The 25,114-nt window shown below is 40.5% G+C and overlaps 1 protein-coding gene across 1 annotated transcript in view; it reads left to right on the forward strand.

The window, feature by feature from the left end:
• LOC119729591 (dual 3',5'-cyclic-AMP and -GMP phosphodiesterase 11A-like) overlaps window positions 1-25,114 on the forward strand; it is a 67,993-nt gene that overhangs the window by 20,331 nt on the left and 22,548 nt on the right. The window contains exons 5-6 of the mRNA XM_038202212.1: window positions 13,329-13,584; window positions 16,945-17,012. Of these exons, the coding sequence (XP_038058140.1) occupies window positions 13,329-13,584; window positions 16,945-17,012 (324 nt within the window). The remainder of the gene's footprint in view (window positions 1-13,328; window positions 13,585-16,944; window positions 17,013-25,114) is intronic.

Below are 25,114 nucleotides of genomic sequence, written 5' to 3' on the forward strand. Positions count from 1 at the left end.
GACTAGAAGGGCAAAACCTAATATTGAATTTCAACAGTTGACTAGTTGCGATACAAAGTTGTGACTAGTCGACTTATGACTACTGGTAGTTGTGACTAGTCAACTTGTTATTGACTAGTCACGATCAAAAGTCGTCAGGACTACATACATGTGTATTGTTCATTCATTCAGTAATACCTCTGGTCAATGGAGCAATACATGTACCCAGGGAGCTCCCTGCCGGGGGGGGGGGGGGGGGCTTTCATTTGTTAGTGAAAAATGGCTTTATTTGAGACAATTTTGGTCACAGCCGGGGGGGGGGGGGGATCTCCTCCTTACCCCCTGGGTCCGCCACTGATTGCCATACATGTATGGGTCTGTGCATGCTCAAAAAATACATTTTAAGAATTCGGAATAATGTCACATTTATCCAGTTTTGTGTGACTGGAGTTTACCCCTTTATAATGGGCTATGAGGCAGTTGTGATCAGAACTCAGTTTGCCCAACATATCAGTACAATTTGTACTGAATTAATTTTTTACTAGCTTGTTTATCTTCAGTTTAAATGATTGAAAGCCTGAGAAGAAGATGGGCTTCTTCTGCATTTTATTACTGACACAAAGGGCTTCCTTGGGTGTGAGAAAGAGGGCCCCAAACCACACTCCAAATAGTCTTTTCTTACATGTAACGGTACATTTAGGCATCAAAACTCTGTTTACGCTGTATTCCCCTAACAATTAGGCACAACTAGGCTTTATTTTGTTGTAAATACTGGATATTATTTCTTCATTGCAAACTTATTGTTTTCCCTCAAAAAACAAACGTACATGTAAAGGGCATCCCTCCCTCCCCCAAATACCCAAGAAATTAGTTGCTCTTATTGTTTGTGATACTGTAGGAACAACATTCTGTCTTAAGATTTGTACCCTAACAAAAAAACAGCTTTTTCGCTACATTCAACATGTGCCATAATTATAACTGAGCTTGCTGAATTCTCTCAAGAATTGTACAAGAGTAGAACAGATTCCTGCCAAAGCAATTCCGCAAGCCACCCCGGTCCATGTATGTAATATGTCATTCTGACAAGACTTGTACCGTAATTGTACTGTAATTTCCAACAACCTGTACCCCTCATTAGGCTGCTTCAATAAATAATCCCCGGAGATCAATACAGCGAGATCTACTACTTGTACCTCATCGGTACACTCACTGGATGTTTTCTCTCATCAGTTGGCACCCCCCCCCCCGAAACCCCTGTTTGTCGCTTCACATGTCGTAATTTAGCAGGACGTGATTATGCCTGCTTAATTATTGATTCCATCGTTGATAAGCCATTCCCGCAGATGTGACCTGGGTGGACGGTGTCGCAATTCCGTCCAAAAGAGATGTTTAAAATGCCATTACCGGGCCGGGCTGTGACACTCACGTGGCGTGTTTGCACGTTCCTTAATGCAGCCCGCCGAGAGTGTCGGGTTCGTGACTTTCCGGCCGGCCGGTGTGGCGAATTTGAGAGGCCCCGCTGAGATTGATCGGTTAATATTTCAAGAGAGGAAATTATCTCTTTGATTTTTCATGCTGCTTCATCTCAGATCAACATTGCTAAATGGTTTCTTGTATTTGTTTATTTAAATAGAATGACTTGTACATGCTGACTGCCCAAACTGCAGTTTGCGGAATTTAGCTTTTGTTCACAGTCTTAATTTTTTTATTTTACAATTAATTATTACTTTTATTTTATTTCATTGTGTTTGTTTTAAGTTTTTCACTGTTTGACTCTTATGTTTTTAATGGCAAGTTTGGAATGCTTATTTTTACTGATTTGCTTTTCAAGAAAACAAACATGTACAAACAAATAAACAAACAACAAACGTAGGCTCAGAAATCATCAAGTAATAAATATATTTAACACAATATCAGATTATTAAAATACATTTTTGGTATTAAAACTTGGTTATTTTTAATATAAGAGTGTGGAACTTTGCTTCATGTATTTGTGGTACACTTGTAAGTAAACTGGTGCGGTAAGCACTATGCATTATCCCCAGATTGCTGTTCATCCACAGACAAACAACTTTCGTACCCGGTACTTGGCATAATAGTTGCCGAGGATCTAACAACGTATCCTGCAGCTCCCGTGTCCAGTCGTGTATCAAGCCCCTGTGATAATCACAGTCCAGGCACGTACCTTACGTGTATTATTGTATTGACCTGGCACACACGCATGCTTCGTCGAATATACCCTACCTGCGGGTCTAGGGTTGGTCCAGTTGAAAGGGGGGGGGGGGGGGAGCCAATCTATTGACCAATAAAAGGAGTGCGTCATGCATGTGATACCTCTCTCAAGTACCCCAGCGTGTTGACTCTTGTTTCTGCTATTGATACGGACATGGTGCGGCAGTTGAGAGTGACTGTATTTGCTCGCCCCCAGAGCGGGCGGACCTTGCATCAACAAACACCCTACCCCCCCCCCTTTACTACTTGGCAAACAAGGATATTTTAGTGCACTTCCCCATTGCCTAAGTCAGTCTCTGGATACACTTGGTTTGTTCCATATTGGCCCACATGTCCAACACCGATATGTGAGCTTAAAATTTTCCTTGTGTGCTTATTTTGAGTTTCACCCCAATAAATAGATTTTGTTATTTTTTCTGGCAATACAGAAGTAAATGACTTTTAAATGAGACACCCCCCCAAAAAATATTTTCATGTGAAAATCACAAATTCTTTGTTGTAGCAAAGAAACTGAATAAAGTGGATTCGAATCAGCGACCGCCAGAATACCAAAGCGGTGTTCTGCCAACTCTGTTAAGCCCTCTGTGGCCTCCAAACGTGTTTCAATTTGTACAAGTCTCAAAGATTTCAGTATAGTATCACATTAAAAAAATGGTTGACTGCTGCATGTGATGTTGGGTATATCCTTTTTAAAGGGAATATACATCATTTGCTTTTGCTGTAATTTTCAGAAATGGATGGAATTGGGGGGTTGGAAATATATATAGCAAATATAGTTACACTGACTTTTTAGAGGTTTTGTTTTCGAAAATGCTATAAAAACCAAGAAAAACGATCATTTTCCTGTAGTCTGGTTCCCTGACTCCATATAAGAAGAAACAGAGCAGATTAAATACATTGGGGAATTGTAAGGTCAGGGAACCAGTCTAGCTGGCTCGTACCCGTTCATAGGTTTGTAATCGATTGCAAACAAGTGCGATGGTCAATTGGGGCCAGTATTTGAAAAAAAGCCAGTTGTTTCCAACGCTGATCGGCCGATCAGCGTTGGAAATTGATACAAAAATACCACTTTTCTTGAAAATGACAGTATACGAGGTGCCATGATTTTACAGGATGCTTTACACTGTCATTCACTAACAGTCCAGCAAGGTTTTTCAAAATGATTTGGTAGTTTTATTTTTTGATGTTTGCAAATGTTGTATTTTCCCTTTAACTTCCGAGGGGTGCATAACACCCCAGGCAAAGCCGAGAGTGCTACGTGCCCCAAGGGAGTAAAAACTGCATCCCGCAACACAGAAGTAAGCACCGTCAAAACATCGATATTACTCGATTAATACTCAATATTATTTTGATGTCGGTATTGCCAATAGCACTTTTTAATCATATCGAAATATTGAAATTTTCAATATTGAGGAATCATATCGAAAATAGCGAAAATGTACAGATAACTGACTAGACCAATGAAATGCAGTATCCAAGACACAAGACATTTACGTTTTTTTTTATTCATCCATTTATTTATTTCACTTGTCAGTTTTAAACATGATTTGCCTAGGGGTTTCAAAAAGTACAAATGTATGTTCACCCTTTGTGTAATATGCTGAGCAGAAAGTACACCTGAGGGGCAACCAAAGTACATGTCATTTCTCTTCCCTTACACTCTGAGCCCTGTAATGAACAAGCCAGGAATCTGACCAATTGCGGTGGCTGCAATATAAAAACCAAAATGCCCTAAAGGGGGAAGAAAAAGCGTGAATTGCATACACAGTAATTACAGACAATAACTAGATATCCCGGGGGTATGTTAGGGCCGATCCCACAGGATGGTTTGTGGATAGTGATGGAAGATTGATACGACTGCCAGAGATTTATTCCCCAGCTGGATGGGGCTGTAGTCCAAAGAATACACTGCAGATTGAAATGTTATTAAGTCTGCAGGCGATTTTTGTGTATTCTGTTTCTCTCTTTTCCAGGCCATGCAATAACTTCATCCCCAGGTCTGCTTTTCCAGTAAACATTAGTAACTCCCATGTGGGAGGAATCATATGGTCCAGGCCTGACCGAAAATGTGTCTTGTTGTTTGAAGAAAAAGGTTTTCCTCTTTTGAGAGTTTGGGCAGTTCTGTGAAGAAGCAGTTCTCAGAACCACACTTATAAAACCTCTTACTTATTGATTTGCCACCTTGCAAAATGTCCACGTTTTACTTACTGTACATGTAGGTCCCCCACCCCCTCAGGCTCATTTGTCAACCTTAATTAAATTTTCTTCGGAGATGTTGGCATTGGGTAAGTTGCACATTGTGTCTCGGCAAATACACATGTCGTGCCTTAGTTCATCAGTTGACATTGTGTTGGATCAAGCCACAAACATGGACGCTTTAGCTCGGAGCCTACTTTATATTTTGAGAAAATATGCACAGTTTTTTAGGTCTCATAACTGGATTCTGTTGCAAGGGTTACACCTCTATGTTCCGACACCCCTATGTTCCGACTGCACATATTCCTATTCCTAACTCTAACCCTAACCGGGAGTAACACAATCTAGGTTGTCGGAACATAGGGGTGTCGGAACATAGAGCAGTCACCGTTGCAAGCACTTTAAAAAAAAAAAAAAAAAAAATTCTTTTCTTCTTCTGAATGATATTAATTAATTTCCGGGCAGAATAATTTCACGAGGTACAATGTGTACATGTACATCATGTACATCAGACAACAAGCCATCCCCTGAAGAAGGTGCACCGCACCGAAAGCTCGGGAGTAATTTTCCGGTGAGCACTGTAAATATTTTTTACTTCTTGTCATACATTTGGTACATGTACATACCAGCCTAGTTTGAGCAAGGTTTTAGTTTCAAGAAATGTGCAGGTTCATACACATCCGGATATTTACCCATGTCCCAAATTCTTCTACTGTGTTGTGAGTGTATATGGATGCATGCTATCAGGGCTGCCAACTCTCATGCATTGAGCGTGAGACTCACGCATTTCAGGTTATTCTCACATTCTCACTCGCACATGGGATTTCTCACGCTAAAAAAATTAATAAAAATAAAACTCGAAAATGATGTTTAAACGATGATCTTTTGCTAAAAAAAAAATGGTTAAGTGGTCAGAAATTGCCTCAGATCGCACCACAGAGCGTCTACATTGTGTAGATTCCAACATTTTAGGGGCCGTTAAGCGGGCCCTGAATCCACGCCGTTAGGGCTTCGCGCTTTACGCTCACTATGTATGATTACCTTCTGATCAAGCTCCATCGCCAAATGTTCACTTTCAGCTCTATACTCACAGTTGGCAGCCCTGTGCTATGTCCATTAAGTGCAATTCACATTAAAGAGTGGCATGAGAAGAGTTGCTCCAGAGAATGATTCTTATTTACACTTGACATCATGGAAGTCCGGGAGACAGTGGAATATGTGAAGTCATAGCATCAGGTGCGTCAGGAACGTTCTTCATCAGTGTTAAAATGTTCCTAGTCTGTCATTCTGCATAATTTTTGAGTGATTCACAATACAGAAAAGCTGCAAAAAAATAATGTTGGGACGTACTCTACATGTACAGACCTCTTGATTTTCTATACTCTCGAGGACAATGCTTTGTGTTTCCCTTTGTCCCTGTAATATAACAGTCTCCCATAGACTAAGCACACAAACTAAGTACAGAGGACCATTTCCAACAAAAGACCCAACGCCCAAGGACTGAAAGGATCTGTTGTTCTCCCTTTGTGTGTCGGTCCTCGGGGGTTATGTAGAACACGTACATGTACATGTACACATGTAGTCTATGTTTGTATGAACATTGTAAGTTGTACCTCTGACATTTGTGTACTCAACCAGTGTAAATCCCACTATTGCATGAATATTTCCAAAAAGTTGTAAATTTAACACCCTGACATTTGTAAGTAAGTTCACTTGTACAAATGTCAAAGCTTCATTACTTGTGAGATGATAGATTCCTTCACACATTGACTTTGAAACATTTCAGACTTGGCACCATTAGGGCCTGCGCCTGGTAAAGTATATTACTCAACAAAACAATATAAATGCTGTTACACTGTATCTATGTGCCTAATACATCAGATTCGAAGGTCCATGGTCGTCCCTTTCAAAGCCAATCACATATGACAACTTGCATTTTTGGTTAATTTGAATCAAGTACTTTAGGCCATTTGGTACTCACAAAATCAACCGTCACTGATTGCAAAACGTCTTCAGAAAAGCAGATGAAAATCTGAAAGCCCTTATCGCATTTACTGCACTTTGTACTGGACACTTGACCTTTCATCGTTTTTTGGGTGTTATCTTATATTTCAATCTTGATTTGCCAGGATTGAGGGAGATGTTGGTAACAATTAAGCTCCTTTGAAAGAAAAGGAAAGCTGCTACAGAAAAGACAATTCAAATTGTTTTTTTTTCTTTGTACACATTGTTTAATTTGGGTGTAGAATTCTGAAAAATAGCTTTAAATTGAATTTCTTAATTCCTAGCTTTTTGTTTGGAAAACCTGAAAAAATATGAAAAGTCCATTAACTAATGGATTTTTTCCCCCAGGAGAACACTCAATAATTCCACCGTGACTGACATTACATTTATTACTAACTTTGAATATCAAATCAGCTCTAATGTCTAAACAATTACAGCCAACTGAACCATGTTTGGCATGGGGGTTACTAGGACCTGAATACAATACACGTAACAACAATAACAATAACTGTATTTATATAGCGCTTTTTGCCAGAGGATACAAAGCGCTGGGGGAGAATGCAACCAAAGCCAGGTAAATGAAGTATATGAACATATGAGATCCTTTATGAAGCACCTTTTTGCTAGGTGCTGCGGCGCATAATTGCTGCCACTGCCAGAAACACCGGGGCAAACCCCTCCTCTTAACAGTTAAAAGTGCTACAGATCTAACCACAATACAGTATTGAAACTTTGAAATTTTACGTTCAGCTTTTTCGACTAGGTTTTTTTTTAAGTGTCGTGACTGACATTACTAAAAGTGACGCAACCCAAAAATGTCAAACATGTTTTTAAAATTTCTCTTAAGTTAAAAGTGCTACAGATCTAAGCAAGTGAACATGTAGCTAATACTAAAGTATAATAGGGTTACTAACGCAGTAAGATGGGAAAAACTCTTCATGAATTAGAAGCAGCATAACCAAATAATGAGCCGAAACTTAAACAAAATAATAAACTTTCCCAATGGAATTTGAAATTTCAGGACATGAAGGAGAATATTGATAAAAACCTTGAGCAGTATTTTACAATGGCATACAAAGTACATTGCACGTCATGTCACTTTAAACTGGCAAGTTTCCTCTTACTACATCCATCAAGCCCCTTTTCACAGTCGAAGCACAGTACACCCTCTGCCAGGCTCATTCATTTAATCTATCCTTTTACCTCTAGTCATGCTTGGCTTTCAACAGCCGGAAGTGTTTCACCTTCATGTACTTGCACACCTTGCACTTCCCTGCAGCAATTGGCTTGTTGAGGTGGAAAAAAGTAGGTTATGCAGCCCCCATGTGCCGGCGATTCGTCTGTCTAGTGTCCGAACTGAATGTGCTGCATCGATTTCTTGATCAAATAAGGTGGATCTTGGAAAGGTACTTTTTAGGGCAGCACAGATTATTGTTTGTCAGAGCAAGCTCATAATCTAAAATTAGTAAGCTTTTGAGAAGGAAGGTAGGCCGTTGGAGGTTCTTTTATTGACTCCGTACACCCCCCCCCCCCTGTTTGTACATCCCACGGAGTCCATTTTATCTCACTTATTATGGGGAGTGGTCCAGGCAGTCAGTCAGTAACTTCTTAAGATCAGTAAGTCAGACAAGGCTGGCCATTCCGGACCAGCAACAAATATCAAGATTATCTGAGGCATTTGTAACATCACAGCTGTACATCTGATTGTGTTTTTGCAATTCTGTCTCCTCATCACGTCGATGCTCAAAACATCTCTGCCTATAATTCCTCCCTTCTGCTTCTTCCATAATCCAACTTTTACCTTCCAGCAATCCCACGCTCTACCCGTATCAGGTTTCGTCATCTTTATCCCCTTTCCTCTAAACCCCCTCGAAATCCCCTTCTCTGATTCTCATCCGTCCCTGGCATGCCTGGAGGAATCCCGTCTGCCTCCCACTGTGTCTCCTTTCTTTCTCAGTAACTCCCTGTGATCAAATCCTTATTCCAAATAATCCTCATTCTTTGAAATGCTTCAGTCTTGTTCCATCTTCCCCACCTGCAGCATTTGCACTCCGCGCGGTTTGCTTCATGGCGATTATTTTTGGAACTGATTCTAACTCTGTCCAGGAGTAAAGAATCAATTACAGATTCAGCCATCAAAGTACATGTGAGTAAATGAAGAGGGAAAATTAAAGCCTCCATAATACATCTCTTACTCTGTGAGCCGCATCTGTTTGACTTACATGGACACCACACACAAGTACATGTATGTACCCCTTCACGGTTACAAAGGGAGTGTTGGAGGGATTTTCGAAAGCATTGCTGACAGCAAAGCATCTGATACATACCGGTACTTGCGCGAAGGGGCCATTGGTTTGTGCACATTACAAATAAGTCATGCGTACTTCACGCCATACTCCCACAAACCATTTTGCACATGCAGTGTTTCCCTTTCGCTTGGGCTCTCAAAAGTGGTCTAAAGCAGTCCCTTTCTTGGACACGCAAGGAGTCCATTCATGAGTGACCTCAAGATTGTTACTTACCGGTACATGTAATCAATCCCTTAAAAACTATCACAATTCTGATACAGTTACTGAGTTGATGCTATAGTCAAGTCTTGGCGTGAAGTCGCCCAAGCCTTCTCCTCAAACTTCATCTTTCAGCGTCTTCTTCCTCAAGAAAAAAACCTCCATGCTTCTATTTCGTCATCATCCCACATGAGCATCTTACCTCCTGACAAATTCGTTTGTGCCTTCTACCTCTCAAAAAATTAACTTTTTCTAACCCATCCTTAATCCATACAGCCTCTCATTTCCCCAATCATGGCAACGTCCTTACATCCTTTCCTATATCTATTTTCCTTACTCCTTTCTAAAGCTATAGGCCTATTGCATTTCCATCCCTACTTCTCCAACATTTCGAGACACACCTATTTGTCCCTTCTTATTCATTTCCTCAATCCACTCTCCCCACAACCTCTGATATTTCTCCCTTGGAGTTTCTCTTTTGCTGCTCCTACATTTCACCTTCCAGAATCTCCGCTCCCTCCCCCCCCCCCCCAACCTCCCCACGGGCTGATCAGGCTACTCACTCACAGAATACAGTGCATCGACCTGCCTGAATGGCCTTGCGTTGCATCAAATCAATAATTTCCATCCATTCGTAAAGTCTACCCTGCCTGTTGTGAGATAAATGCCACAGAGCCATATCTGTACGCCTCAATGTACCTGATGTGAATTCACTCCCGCAGCTCTGCTTAAAACAAAAAACACCTGTGTTTTTTTGCAAAGTTTTTAAAGCCAAGGAGTTAAAAACAAATTGTTATACTGTTTTAGATTATATGTGTAGCAATGTTTGAGATGGTAGTGACTCAAACAAAGTACATACAATGTATACATTGTACCAGTACTGGTATATACATTTTGTAATTGACCTATCGCTGCTGGTGAGTTAGCCACGCCCCTTAGACAACAACACTATCGAATTTTGTACGGTACGTTAAGTTTTGTTTGTCTCAGATTTTGCACGTTCCGCATCTATTTTGTAGGCCTATATATTGGACAATATTTCACAAGCAGCGTTAACGCGATTCTAGCGCGATAGGTTAATTGCAGCTTGGCATGTCCTCCTTGTTTTGTTACTTCCCAGTTGCCCGATATACACTTTCAGTAATTTTCAAATACATGTTAAAACCCGAAAAATGACAACCACAGGGAGCAATTTCCCTTAATTCATAGCGCAAAATGAGAGGCAGTATTAACTTGTTGCTAGGCAAAATTTGACATACATGTAGGCCTACAGTGTATTACCCTGGAACAAAAAAAAGAGTTTTTGATGTACAGTACATGTAATGTAAAAAAAAATCTAGCAATTCGCAACATTTTTTTTAAAAGAAATTGCATAAATCAGATCAAATAACCTTAATGGTTGTGGGCCTAGTTTGCATCCTTGTCAGAGCCACTGGTCCTTGAAATTAACATTGCCAAGGACGCGTGGGCCCTATCGGGCAATATGTAATCCATCATGTCCTGGCTTTCATATCACCCATGGCACTGATTCTTAACGTGGCCAGTGATCTGTAAAAGTGTTTGCTTTTTGAAAATCCAGACAGTATTGTCAGATGATTGATCATGCACTCTGCTTCGCTGTGCTGGATTGAAGCAATCTGTACTTGGAAACATTTTTTTTTTCTTGTGCACTTGTCGAGGATAGTGAATTCAGCATAGTTTGTATGTTTATCTGAAGCAAGTGAATGATGGGGAATTGATTCGATTGGACACTTTTTTGTGTCAAGTTAGAGAAGTGAGAAAGCACAGGTGAAATTACCTTTTATAATAAGTCTATTTGCAAATCTGAAAGAGTGAATGGGAACAATTTAGTGTAAATAAAGTTACTGTATAATGTGCATACATACGGTAGTACGTACATGTTTGTCTTGTATAATTTGCAGTTTCCCCTGTAAATTAGTCTAGGGGTCAGACGTTGCTATGGTTTGAGACGCGATAACCCGCCGCTGCGAGAGGGCATTATAATTATCATGACCAACCAATATCACCCACGAACCTGTCAGTAACAACGTCTGGGAAAATTTGTAAAATCTCCCCCCGAAAAAATGGGGGAACTAGTGCGCATGCATGCGCTACGGTACTTCTGCAGGCAATTACGGTCCATTTTTAGTCCCACGCACACTACACAACCACAAAAGAGTTGACCAGTGAAGTTGCACACAAGTCTTGCTGCATCTTTTATACTACTGGAAGAAATTTAAGAGTTTGGTTCGGAACTACCGGTACAATGAAATGTTTTAAATGCGCGCTGCTTATATTAGGGCAAATACTGGTGAGTGCGCATTACACAACCGATACAAATTTCCCTAGACGTTGTTCCTGACGGGTTCGTGATAATGCCCTCTCGCGACGGTGGGTTATTGCGTATCAAACCATAACAACGTCTAACCCCTAGACTACCCGTAAATATGATACCGGTATGTGAAACATTGTGGTGGCTGTATTGTGTTGAAGAGTCAGATTGAATTTCTAGTGGCAGAATATTTCAACACCGTCCACTGCCAGAGAGTGCAATAACACTGACACTGCACATTTCAGACTGACTTCAACTTCCAGTTAGGTGTATAATTTGTTCAAGCTAAAATGGATATGTTCAGTCACATTTGGAAGCTCTAAATGAAGTGTGAATCTTTTTGTTTGCGTCTGATTTTGCCCTGTGCACTGCTGCACAAAAACGTGGTGCCAATAAGTGCAGTGTACCGGTAGAATGAAACCTATACATGTAGTCAGTATTTGTGATGGTTCATTTAAAAATTAGTAATAAAAAGCCGTATCCTCTCCGAATGATCCCCGTTTGCTATTTCCCCCAGGTTTGCAGCATTGCTAATAATTGTCAGCATTGTGACTTTGAGGCGTGGTCTGTGGCTACCGGTACATGCCGTATGGCTTCTGACTAGCACCTCTTGATAAGACAGATACAAGTGGGGAACTCTTTTAGGGCTGGGTAGCTCAGTTGGTAGAGCACCAGAACGGTAATCCGGAGACCGCAGCTTCAAACCCGGCTCCAGTTAATTTCTTTGTTCACCTTACAAATTATTATAATACACCTAGTCAGTTCCCCTTTGTGGCTTATTAACCTATCGCGATAGAATCGCGTCAACGCAGCTTCTGAAATATTGTCCAATTACATTATATACAAATGGACGCAGAACGTGCAAAATCTGAGACAAACAAAAGTTAAGGTATAAGATTCTGTAGGGTTGTCTAAGGGGCGTGGCCAACTCGCAAACGGCGATACAATGTGGGTCAATTAAAAAAAAGAGTGAAACTTCTTAGAGAACAGGTTCAAGTACATTTGTAAACTATGTACAACTTACAAGAAAGTACATTTTGTACATGTACTCAGAACACATTATTGACACTGACAGGCTACATGTAGCATCAGCCCCATCCAGGGTCTACAAATGCTCTTGTTTGCTGTCCTTTTTCTTACTTTTGTATTCCACCTAATTCAGATTCTAATTTCTACACTGTATGCAAGGTGAGGGTGAGCACACATGTATGATATGCTGGCTGAAATCTTCCAGGCTGCGTGTGTGATCTTTTTTTTTCCCCCTGCGCTGAATGCCTCACAGACATTTTGATAAAATCTGACAGCAAATAACAAGTCGTGTCTTCACTTTCTTCCTCAGCACGTGTGACACGTTTGCCGTTATTACACGCGGGGCCAGAAGTCCATGCAGGTGTCACTCAACTTGCGCTCCGGGTTAATCTTAATTCATTTTAACCGACCCTGACAAAATATATCATTTCCATATGGCCAACCATACCGGTACTTCAACCAAATATATTATTATTTTGACTATATCTTTCCAAGTGATACAGTTTAAATTAACTCATGTATCAAATGTAACTACTGGTAGATCATTACAAGGATGGATTTATCGATCAACTGATTAATCTTTTGGGCCTAGTGAATACCGGTAACAGGATATTTTTAATTACACATTGTTCTAATCAGTTTACTGTGTTAAGTTATACCAGTATTGTTGCACATTGCACTACACGTACATGTACGTCGTGCCTGTGAATTTAGGTTTCACAGAAGGTATGGCAACCACATATTTTTCATAGAGATGGGAGGTTACACGTGTGAAGAGCCAAGATAGTTTTCACTTTTTTTGCAAAGAAAAGTTAATTGTATGTTATGAGTTTCTTTTTTTGCAACATGCAAAATAATTGCACGTGGCTGACTGCTGGAAAACAGTCACATAAAAAACTACATTTACAATGTATGTTAAGCAAATTACCAAATGGAAAAGAAAACTAGAAATCACTTTACGTGTAGATCAACTTTCAGTTTTCATTTTGATGATTGCAAGTGTCAATGTCTTTCAATGATTTCTGCTCTCTCTCTGTGTCTTTCCCCAGACCATAACCTTCTCCAAAGTCTTTGATCTACCCTCCACCCTGCACAACGGGCACAGCAACAACCCCGTGTGCTGCACGGGTGACGTCAAGCTCTCCAACGGCATCATCGAGCACGTGGCCTCCACGGGTGACACGCTGAACATCTACGATGCTCAGAACGACCCTCGGTTTGACAAGGAGCTGGACAAGGCCACAGGATTCCACACACGGTCCATACTTTGCATGCCCGTCAGAGACAACAAGTACCAAATCATTGGTAGGTTAACCTATAAGTCCCCGTTCCTCCCTTAACTGCCTAGCCTGTATGTAACTCACTGAAAGCCCTGCCAGTTACTCCCCTTACCGCCCAAAACCACCCTGTTATTCCCTGTATCATCGTGAACTACCCTGCCTGTTACTTCCTGTACTGCCCCAAACCACCCTGCCTGTTAGTCCCTGTACTGCCCCAAACCACTCTGCCTGTTAGTACCTGTACGCCTCAAACCACCTTGCCTGTTACTCCCTTTACCACCAAAAACCACCCTGCCTGTTACTTCCTGTACTGCCCCAAACCACCCTGCCTGCTACTCCCTGTACTGCTCCAAACCACCTTGCCTGTTACTCCCTTTACCACCCAAAACCACCTTGCCTGTTATTCCCTGTACCATCACAAAATGCACTGCATGTTACTTCCTTTAAGTACTGCCCCAAAACCACCCCGCCCCAAACCACCCTGCCTCAAACAACCCTGCCCCAAACCACCCTGCCCAAAACCACCCCGCCCCAAACCACCCCGCCCCAAACCACCCTGCCCCAAACCACCCCGCCCCACACCACCCTGCCCCACACCACCCTGCCCCAAACCGTAATAGAACAGATGCAAATATGGGTTAGAAAGGCATCTTGGAAAATCTCTGTTATGAATCTGTAATGATTTGAAATCTTTTATTCCATGTCCTGCCCACCTACCGGTACCCTCCCCCCCCCAAAAAAATCCATTCATTCAATGATCTCTTCCTGCCTTTGAAATGTGGAAGAAAACTTGGTTAAAAAAAGTGGTTAGAAAATTCAGTGGGAACTGCTCCATGCATTTCTTTTGATGAGATTGTTAATCTCAAAATCAGGGATGAAATTAGTCCTGATTTTTCTTGACTTCAGGAATTTGTTGTTAATACATTGTATTTCTCCTGAGGCTGTACAGTGAAGGTGTTTAAACAAAAGAAATTGGTATTTTACAAAACGTTTTAAGGGGTGCTTTTAGGGGATGGGATACCCGAGAGAGAAAGTGGCCGAAGGCACATGCACAAGAGAGCGAATCTATAAATAGTTTACCCACAATGCACTTCTCAGTATACAATAATTATTTTGTGGATTTTTCAAATTTCTCCCAATCTCACCCCAGAAAAATACATTTATACTAGTCATGTAACAATTCAGACTTTCACATTTTAGAATAGTGAACAAAGCGAAAGGGTTTGTGCCAAGTACACAACATGCATGAATGAGCAGGCATGTACATGTATGTTCCAACATCCATCTTATCAATCAATCATCTTGTGGTATTGCATGAGGAAAATCAAATTTAGCTTTACTGTACTTATGTTGCTTTTTAAATTTAGTCCCATACACCTGTACGTGTAGTCAAAATCTGATTACAACAGTACAGTGTACGTGTCACTGGCCTGGAAATAATAATGAACCCGTCACTTTATGGTATACACAAGTATGGAAAAAAATAAAGATGTGGTAAATTTTATTAGTGGTTGAACATTGAGCACATTATGAACTTTCAGAAATCTGTATTACATTATGTTAAGTCTGACAGAACATGTATCGGTACATTGTAACTATATACTGGAACATTATAAAATGTAAAATTAAGAAATGATCGAGCAGGCTTCATATGCAGAACTTGTTATCATGCTCATGGTCTGTCATTGCATCAGATCAGATTGATTACGCACATCAGATCAGCTATCGGGACTTGCGTAAATTCAATCCACTTCAAGTCCTTGATGTGCGTGGGGCAATGACACGCTATGCACCGGCCAGTACGGGTTCACGAACTGAATGGCATTTTGTGCGCCTTTAAAGATCGGTTCGGCCTGCGCCCAGACTACAAGCACACATGGCCAAGGAGCCGCGGCTCTATCAGGTTGCTCTCGGGCCATTGATTGAAACAGAGACGGTCGGTTGGCGACCGATGGATATGACTACCATCCAGTTAACACGAGATGCATTTCTGGCATGAATAATGAATTCTGTCGCATCGAGTTCTCTCGGATGCGGTCTCACCATTTTTTTTTCCCACTTCGTACCATAGTCCAGATTGCAGTCTTTGTGCCGTGCAAGAACACATGGCTTTCAGATCGAGAGTACAGGTCTAGCTCTCTCTTTGTGTAAGAATCAGTTAACCTGACACTTGAGACCGCTCGGAAATCGGGTGCGAGACTGAGACTAAATGACTACCTCGGGGGGTTTAAGGGATGGGATACCGGAGAGACAAAGTTTGTCATCCGTCCCATTCAAGTAATTTGTTCATGATCTTCATGGAAATGGGTTATTCTATAAGTTTAGGGTCTACAGTGCGACCTTTTTCCTGTTCCTGTAATTTGCTATTCAAGTATCAAAAGTGTTTGAAGATTGACGTCAAACTTTTTTTGGCTAGATAGTTTGTTATTCATAATTGCTCTTGGAAGAGGACTGCATTAACTAAAGCTTGCATCAGAATTTTAAAATCATAACTAGGACAGGAAAAAAGTACACCCCAAATTTATGGAATGACCCAAATGTTAAAGCAATACTGTGTGTGAGATCTCAGTGTTCTCTTTGTACGTATTTTAATAGGTATAGATGTACATGTTATATACGTAGGGCCTTTGATACCGTATGTTGAAGTTTTACATACATGTAGGCCTACATGTAAAGCATGACAGAAAAAATGCAAAAGGTACAAACTTGTAATTTTAAGCCCTTTACAAATGAAGCAAACTGGTCAATGACAGAAATTTCTGTCAAATGTTTAATCATTCAGTAATAACACTTTACCTGGTACATACACCATATCGCCACCCATGGGCATACATGTACTTTGTTCTTGGAGCTGTACAGATTGCATCAAAAGTCATAATAATTTTTTTAAATGAATGTGGAAAAGACCTGTTTGTCTGAGAAAAGTGCACCTGTGAACAGTGGCAGCTGTGTTCAAGTGCTCTTCAACTGTATACCCATAGGACTTACGTACATGTACTGTAGATACTGCTCAGAAATGTGTTCACTATGAATTTGCAATCGATTTAATGGCAAAAATTCTTAGGATGAAGTCAATGTCAAGTACACAGATGCACTACACGTACGTGTACCGGTACATGTAGTGTATGTACAAAGTTCATTGTCATAGAAATCAATTCATTTCAATTTTTGCGCAAATGTTGGACTGAATTGACTGAGGAGAAATCCCTGTGTTAACAGAGGCAAATTCCTGTGAGCATACTACAGACATTGTTCTTCCAGGTGGACATCACGTGACGTGTTGTTTGTCCTTTCCAAGAGCTGAACTCATCACAGATACATAAATTAAGGTATTAAAACAACGTCCGGCGATTGTGATCAGTGTTTACATTTTGTGCCTCCACAGGTGTGGCTCAGATTCTGAATCGAACAGATGGCTTCCCTTTTGACGAAAATGATGAACAGCTGTTTGAGGTAAGATCAAAAACTGTGCCGGTATGTACATGTACAAGTAAGTAGTGGGGATAGACTTTTACTATTATATGTACGCGTACATGTACATATGGGCTCAGCGGCGTGCCGAGTTTAACAAAACGTCAATATACACAATTGTTGCTGAGAGTACAGGCATCGATTTCGAGGATTGGAGTGAAGCCAAATCAGTAATGAGGCTGAAGGGTTGGGGGACTGTTTGTCATCACCATCCAGCCTCGATATATTTGCATTTTCTGTGACTGCTAAATATGGGCAGGTGGACATGTGCACTTGATTCTCTTGCTTTGTCTGCATTAGCTTAAATATTCCAGTCAACCTGTTTGTACCTGCGACCTCTGGAACACCGTACCGGTGCTCCAGCAACTGAGCTATCCAGCCCTATGATGGTCGTTGCCCAGTTTTGTCACGGTCTTTGTTCAAGGGGCACTGGTCAGAAGCCATGAACCCGTATGCCATGTAGTATATGCCTAAAGTCACGATGCTAGCAACATTAGCAATGCTGCAAACCCTGAAAATAGCAAACGGGGAGGATAAACAGCCAATTTGTGGTTTATTTGAAAGTTTAGTATCTCTCAAAATCCCTTTAAACCTGCACCATGTTACATGTCCTTATTATTTTTGGGGGGGGGATTTTTTTCTGTACAAAAATGCTCATATTCCAGGTGCTTCTGGGATTTCTTGTAAAGATTCCTGCAAAAGTATCCTAGATGCACCTTGTGTATGTAGAATAGGACCTGTCAGATGGACATTTCTCAACTACGGTAGAACTGTCTGACACTAGTGGTCTATACGCCAAGATTGTATTTTTATAAGATGGAATTTGCATCGGGTATAATGTAAATCTTACATACGTGTATATTGGGTTTTTCCCTTCGCCAAGAAAAAATTAAGACTTTAATACAGTGGCAGATGGCTCCAATGCTCGAATCAGCTGGCTCAACATCTCACCTTTTTTCTGTCAAGGAGGCTCCGGAAAGCCCGGTATTATTATTTTTTTCCCCTTCAAATGTCAGAAGACGTCAGCGTTTTGCCTCCTTTGTGTCTTCCCAAGTGGAGGCAGCAAATACGAGAAGGGAACTTGAATGTGGTTTGTATTGACTTATTCCGGTCAGTTGGATGATGGAATTTATTGTGTGCCGCGGAGGGAGAATTCCGATGGATGGAACATTAATGTCAATGGTTGGATGAGGCAGCACCGGCTGTGGCACCTTGGGTGTATTGTAGTTTGTAGTGAGGTGAGATTTGTGATGCCTTGAAATGACAATCTGTCTTGAATTAAATGACTTGATTCACCCAAAGATGCATCCTCCATAATATACATGTACATATGTACATATACCGGTACATGTACGGAAGTTTACAGAAACAAAACTGCATTTGAAATAAAACTGCATTTCGAAGCCTGGGTTTACCGGTAAATACTCTCCTTGTTATTCATTTCAAATCAAAATTGTGTACAATACCGGTACATGTACCAACAAATCTGACCAACTCCTAATATTTTTTCCATATTGCATAACAGTCTGTACAACACTATCACTGTATTGTTCACCATTCTACCCACTGTTTTTGCTCATTTAATATGTTAACAATTGCTTTCTTTTTCTTCTCTATAAGTGCATACCTGAAAAATCCCATCATTAAGCCTGTTTGTTGGTGACTCACAAATGGAAATTTGCCTCAGAGTCTTGAATAAAGGGAAAATGCCGATCATGTTCACATTCACTGTGTGGAACTACAGATGTATGCAGTGCATCAAGCCAGTAACAGTTACAGGCATTAGGCTTGAGGCCGACACCCAGAGTCAACTGTCATCTCAAAACGACCCGACCGAACCCACGACGTTGCCAGTTTGTATTTGTCCTCTGGAGTACCACAACACCGGTTGCCGTGGTTACTAAAGGTTTCCTCTATTTGCTCTCGCCTCGCTCACCCAACTAGTGGTGTAAATCGAAAGCGATGGCTTTTAGGTTTTTTCCACATGTCAGTTGATAATGTATACTAAAAGAGTGTATCACTGTATCTGACGCTTTCCATTAGGCATTGTACACATTTTTTTTTTTAGGTGTTCATGTACATTTACTTTGGGCAATGTGAACAAATTCCACACGTTAACACTAGGCAAATCTTTTCAAAACGTGGTTCTAGGCTAAGAAAAAAATTGTGTCCATTACATTGAAAAAAAAATATACATTGAAGGGTGGGCAAAATCTGTTTACTTTGCTGTAGATTTTTATTTGGGTGAGCCAGAAAAAAATAGGGTGGGATGAGGGTGGGTTAAGGTTAATAATAATTTAAAAAAAAGGGGGCATGCATGATTGGTCTCTTATCGCAAAATGATATCTGACAACTGAAGTTCTAAATGAACAAAATTCATTTGTACATAAAGTATGTACATCTGTTGCCACAAAGTGAGAGTTTTAAGTTACATTAACGTTTTCTGAGAGCAGCCTCAATGTATTGTTCCCGAGTTACGGAGAAGAAAAAAGTTGAGCAGACAGTTGAAGCCCATTCGAATTGGTCAAATGTTTGACCGAGCAGCAATACAATGTTTGTACTGATTGGTTGACTGAAGGTGTTTGAGATATGGAGAAATTCAGCAATTTCATTGTAAGACACGTCGGAAGAATGCTGTTTGGAGTTTTGCATGTGTTTCTGGTAATTCCAATGTGGCAATTCCTTTGTTATACACCCGTTTTGTTCTGATGTACCGGTACACGTACATCCCATCTCATTACCTTATTAAAGCTCCATTTAACAAGATAACATGTTCACTTGCAAAAAAAAAGAAAGTATTCTATATTTTATGCGTAGGAGTAGAATGTCTGCACGGCTATGACCTGAATTCATCAGTGGCTGTATCGTTGTTTGCGGTGGGATCAAAGAGGGAAGAAAAAAAAGCAATATGGGATTGGAGGTCTGGAACCTGATCTGCGGCATTACCTTTCAGTATGATGAATCATGGATTAGCTTCCCACTCACCATCCAGGGACCACGCTTGGCATTTCACGGATTGGTTTCTGTAGTAATGTGACCCTCTCCGCTCAAAACCTATATCCCGGGCAACTTAATCGCAGAAATCAGACAAGAATAAGGATCCTCAACTGGCATTCATCCTGAGACTTTCAAAAGATCATTAGAGGGTATTTTTGTGTGTATTCAATGTCAGACAACCTTTAAGAGTTGTTGCTACATGTATGCACAGCTACCAGTATGTGTAGGTGCACCAACTGTTACTCCTAAATGTTGTGCTCGCACAGGTGTTACCAAATTTCTTTGACTGTTACGTTTATCACCTGATCACCTTACCGGTACATACTGGTAACCATACATGCACATTTGTGTAAATGAGTTTGTTTCTGCATTCAATAGGAGACATTGAACAATAGAGGACAATAGGGTCCCCAATTCCCGAAGGTCCCCAATTTGGCGATGTGTACAAAACATATGTGAGGTCTTCCTAAAAAGTTAGGGTACAAACAAAAGAGGGACAATATAGGTTCCCAATTGCAGGCAAATACGCACTTGTGTGTACATGTACATGTACACATGTACCGTACACCCACATGCGTGCGTCATTCATGAAATATGCATGTATGCTCACGTGCAGTGCAGAAATGAATTGAATACAAGACAAGGCAAGCCTAGCAAAGCTGGTACCAGAGTGCACACAATTCTATTCTATTGTTTCAAAATGGCTATTCATTGGAGGTTTTAATTGTCATGTGCAAAATGTTTACACTATATGGGCCAGATTTAGCCCATTCATCAGTGTTACGGGGCATAATCATATGTGATAGCACTATACCTCCATCACAAGGATACGTGTGCCGATTGTGTAAACCATATGCATGCATGAAAATGCTTCTGTGAATGTCCATTGAGAATCAATGGACTATAGTTTTGTGTGCACTTAAACCAGCTTTACGAGGCTTGTCTTGTTTTGCTTTTCTTGACTTAATAAAAACTTGGTGTTTTACCACAAAATGAAAATGTCTCAAAGCGCTTCACAATGATAACCCCTGATTGTCAGGCCTTGAGACAAGTTTTTGCAGCAGCTTGAAATCAGCGCATTCTGGTCTCTACCTTCACAGGTACCCATTTATACTCCTGGGTGGAGAGAGGCAAATGTAGTAAAGTGTCTTGCCCAAGAACGCAAGCATCATGTTCCCCGTCAGGGTTCGGACCCGCGTACTATTGTACGGCACATGAGTAACACCGTAACCATTGGACCACAGCTCTCCACAGCACTTAGGCATTTGCTCATGTTTGCAAACTTTGCTTCTGTGGTGACTTTCTCCCAAACCATGAAAACAGTGCACATTGTACATTATTTGCGCACTTCAAAGATGGGCTGGCACAGTCATGACTGCAAAGCTAAGAGACTCATTTCCCCGTCGCTTAACAATAACAGCCGGATCCCTCTTAAATACATACAACATGTACCTCTCCTCTCGTCATTGGATTGAACTTAGCCAAGTCATTCTGTGTTTTTTCTAAAAACAAAATTAGTAGCAGGAACAGATGAACATGATGAAAAGGCATTACTTGTTTTTCCCCGCTGGCATGTCTGGCAAAGGATTGAATTTCTCAAGAGCAATTGTGATGCGGACCTGACTTTCAACACAGAATTCTTCAGGCGGCTTATAGAATAACACTTTAAAGCGACAAAGGAGTGTGCTGGATTTTCAAAATCGAATGCTGTCTCTTTAATTAATTAAATGACTCATTCTTCTCAGAACACCGCAGTCAGATAGCGCTATTGAGCGTTCAGCCTGTCACTTCATCATCAATTAATTAAGTTTATTCTAGTCATAGTTCTTGTCTAGACGTTTGTTATTTTTGTTACATTTTCTGCCTGGATGTTCAATTTAAAGTTGAGCTGCTTTTTTTTAAAACAATTTTATTGTTCTTTTTTAATCCTGGATTACATACATGTAGCTTACTTTTAATTCTTTGTAGTAAAATTTGCAAACATGTGTCTTTTGCATATTTGCTTTTTAACTTTTTTGAAGGAATTTGTGTCTGCTTCTTTTATCTCCGTGATTTGTTCAATATTTGTCTACTCATTTGTTAGCGTTTTCCCTTTAGCTTGTTGTGTTGCAGTGATTGTGTCCCTGTAGTGAAAAAAAGTATTGCTCTTTTTCCCATACACTTTTGTTCCCATTTTGATTGTTCTTGACATTCTTCCTCTTCGTGGACTTCTTTTGGTCCCTCCTCCCACTTACCCATTTCAAACATCTACCTTGTTATTCCTGTCTTTCCCATCCGTCCAGTCTGTGAAAGTCCTTCTTTCTAATGACTACTCCCATTCCCCCCCCCCCTCCATTCCTTGCCTCCTAACCTATGTTACCCTGATTGAATTGTAGCTGCGTGACTGCCTCGATTCACATTCCCCTGGAAATGTCAGAAAGCCTCCCCCATGCGACAAAAAAGCGTCTGCATGGGTCGCCGTGATGCCAGTTTGCCATTTAGGACGCGACACTCCAATTTGCCCCATCTTCAAGTGATATTGATTAATCAGTCTTCAACGCTTGAATCGCGTGGCACGGTAGTAAAAAAGGGATAACCACTCGGGCAGAAATATAGTCTGCAGCTTAATAAACCATTCATTGATGGACTGGCACTTTGGGTGCATGTCATGCTGGAGATGTACGACCGTAGAAACTTTTCAGTAGCTTGCAGTTTGTACATGTACATGTACCAGCCATTTCAATCCTGCACTACTTGTAATCAAAGAAAAGTATCTGAGCACCAAAATTTGAAAATATTGACCAACGAAACCTGCTTAATATTTTTATAATACCGGTATTAACTTCCCAATGAATACTATTCATGAATGTACATTGTGTACTGCAAAAACCTCCTCCTCCCCCATCCACATAAGCCCCTCATCCCTTCTCCCCCACCCCCCTGCCCTCCACCCGCCCCACAAAATATGCACACTCTCTCATTATTTTGATAAGCAAGGTTCAAATGGCACTTGTACCTTAGCCGTGACTCCCCATATAAGTATTCCCAGTTTTTCCTTCCAGCAAAACAAGCCATCTTGGCACACTCACAGCCATCCTATCTTAAGATTTGGCATGTTGCACACGTCCATTTTTCTTAGAGTCCCCCCATTTTCCCTTGTGAAACCGTCGCAGCTGCGACGTGCCCCTGCATTCATAAGTTAGGATACGTTTCGCTAATTATTGGTTTCGGTTGGTTAATGGCTTTTTGATAAATCTGACTCGTATGTATTCAGACAGACTTGATAAGCAAGGGTTCCGTGCTCATTGCCTGCCGGGCATGTTGGACCTTTTCCCCCGACAATTGGGTTCAAGCAAAAAATTGGAATGTTTATAGAATTCATTGACTAGGATCTAATATACAGTATGATTTAAGAGATTAATTTTAAGCCGCACTCCTGCATACGGTACATGTACCTTTTTTTTCTTTTTTCTTTTTTTTAACACGGTGCTGATAGGAATCTTTGTACGTTCATCATCCATGGTTATTAAAAGATTAAAGTGACATTTTAAAACTTTGTCTGATGCACATCGAACATACATGTACAATGTACATTGTACATTTACATATTGTGCAGTTTAAGAGGTTAGTGTTAAAGGCAATGAAGACCAGATGCAAAAGCTGGGTTTTTTTTCCGATTCAAGGAACAACAGTACAATTAACCTGTCAAAATTTCAGTTCAGTCGATTCATCCTTCATACTTTTTGCATCTTCATTTTTCACATATCAATTGTACATGTACAAATGTATATATGCAGATGTATTTATTGAGTGGTCTTAAACACATCCCTCGTAAACACTATTTATTTAAGATACTTGTACATGTGTAAATGCTTTCAAATCCTTCTGCAAAGATTACGTGTGCACCATGTTTTTGCCTTCTCCACATCCCTAAATCCTGCTGAATTATGCAGAGCCTTTTTTCTCCCATCAAACATACATCAACCTTGATTTATCCAGTTGTTGGTGGGGTGATATTTACATGAACCGCAGCCGATCAACACCTGCACCGGAGCTGGAGGAGATTTGTTGCCCCTGGGTAGCCAAGCTTAGCACCTGCTGGCATCTATCAAAGGCTCGGAGGTATCGAGCTGTTTAGCCGAGGGTGTCAAACGCAATAAATAACAACATAATGATATAGCCCCTCAAGGAGGAGACGTGATTGGACAGGGACCTTTGGCCGCATCATAGAGCAAACAGAACGTGAAAGGCATAAAAATCCTCTTGAATTTTTGTATTGTTTGTTAAGGATCTACATTGTTTGTACAAGCCTACATGTACTGGTACATACCTGTACTTAAATTCTCCTAGCATCAATTTGACCTCCTACGCTTCACTGCATAATTCAAGTCGATAGACTGACTTTCCATCGCTACAAATGTCAGCTAGTAGTTTTCAGAGATCAAAAAATCTGAAGTCAACTTTTTTTTATTTCAACGTTCTGTACTGTAAGTTTGTTGCCCGACTGGTTTTTGACAGTCAAGGGGAAGGATGGTTTGACTTGAGGCTAGGTGATGACTATCTTTCTCTATCAGTGAAAAGAGATTAAAAGTCAGTGGAATACGTACATGTACATGTATAGGAATATATGAAGAGTTTGTTTCAAAAACGCAATAAACATCATAATGTTACCTTTTAGAGTACTGAAAGCTGTTTTACAGTTAAACACAATTTAAGAATACAATAAAGCGAAAAAACATGTAGTTTACAAAGAGCTGTGTACATGTACTACCGTATGTATGTTCTATAAGTTTTCATAAATTCACTTAGTTATAATGCAACTTATTCACTTTCAAATGGATGGGCCTTACATATTTTGGAAATATTTGGAGCCACATTTGATAGAAGATCCATATTTTTTAGAGTAGAATATTTTCCAAACTAAGTCAAATAATATGGAGAAATTGAAATAGGGCCCAGATGAGATATGAGCTTACTGTAGTGAGGTCACCAGTAGTGGAACATGAGGAATGAATCCTCAACCTGAATTTTAAAAGAGAAAGAAAAATGGAGGGAAAAACAAGATGTTGATGTTTTTACGCCATTAACTTGACCTGGATGCAAAGTGG

The sequence above is a fragment of the Patiria miniata genome, unplaced genomic scaffold (assembly GCF_015706575.1).
Source record: "Patiria miniata isolate m_02_andy unplaced genomic scaffold, ASM1570657v1 HiC_scaffold_21, whole genome shotgun sequence".
Lineage (NCBI taxonomy): Eukaryota > Metazoa > Echinodermata > Asteroidea > Valvatida > Asterinidae > Patiria > Patiria miniata.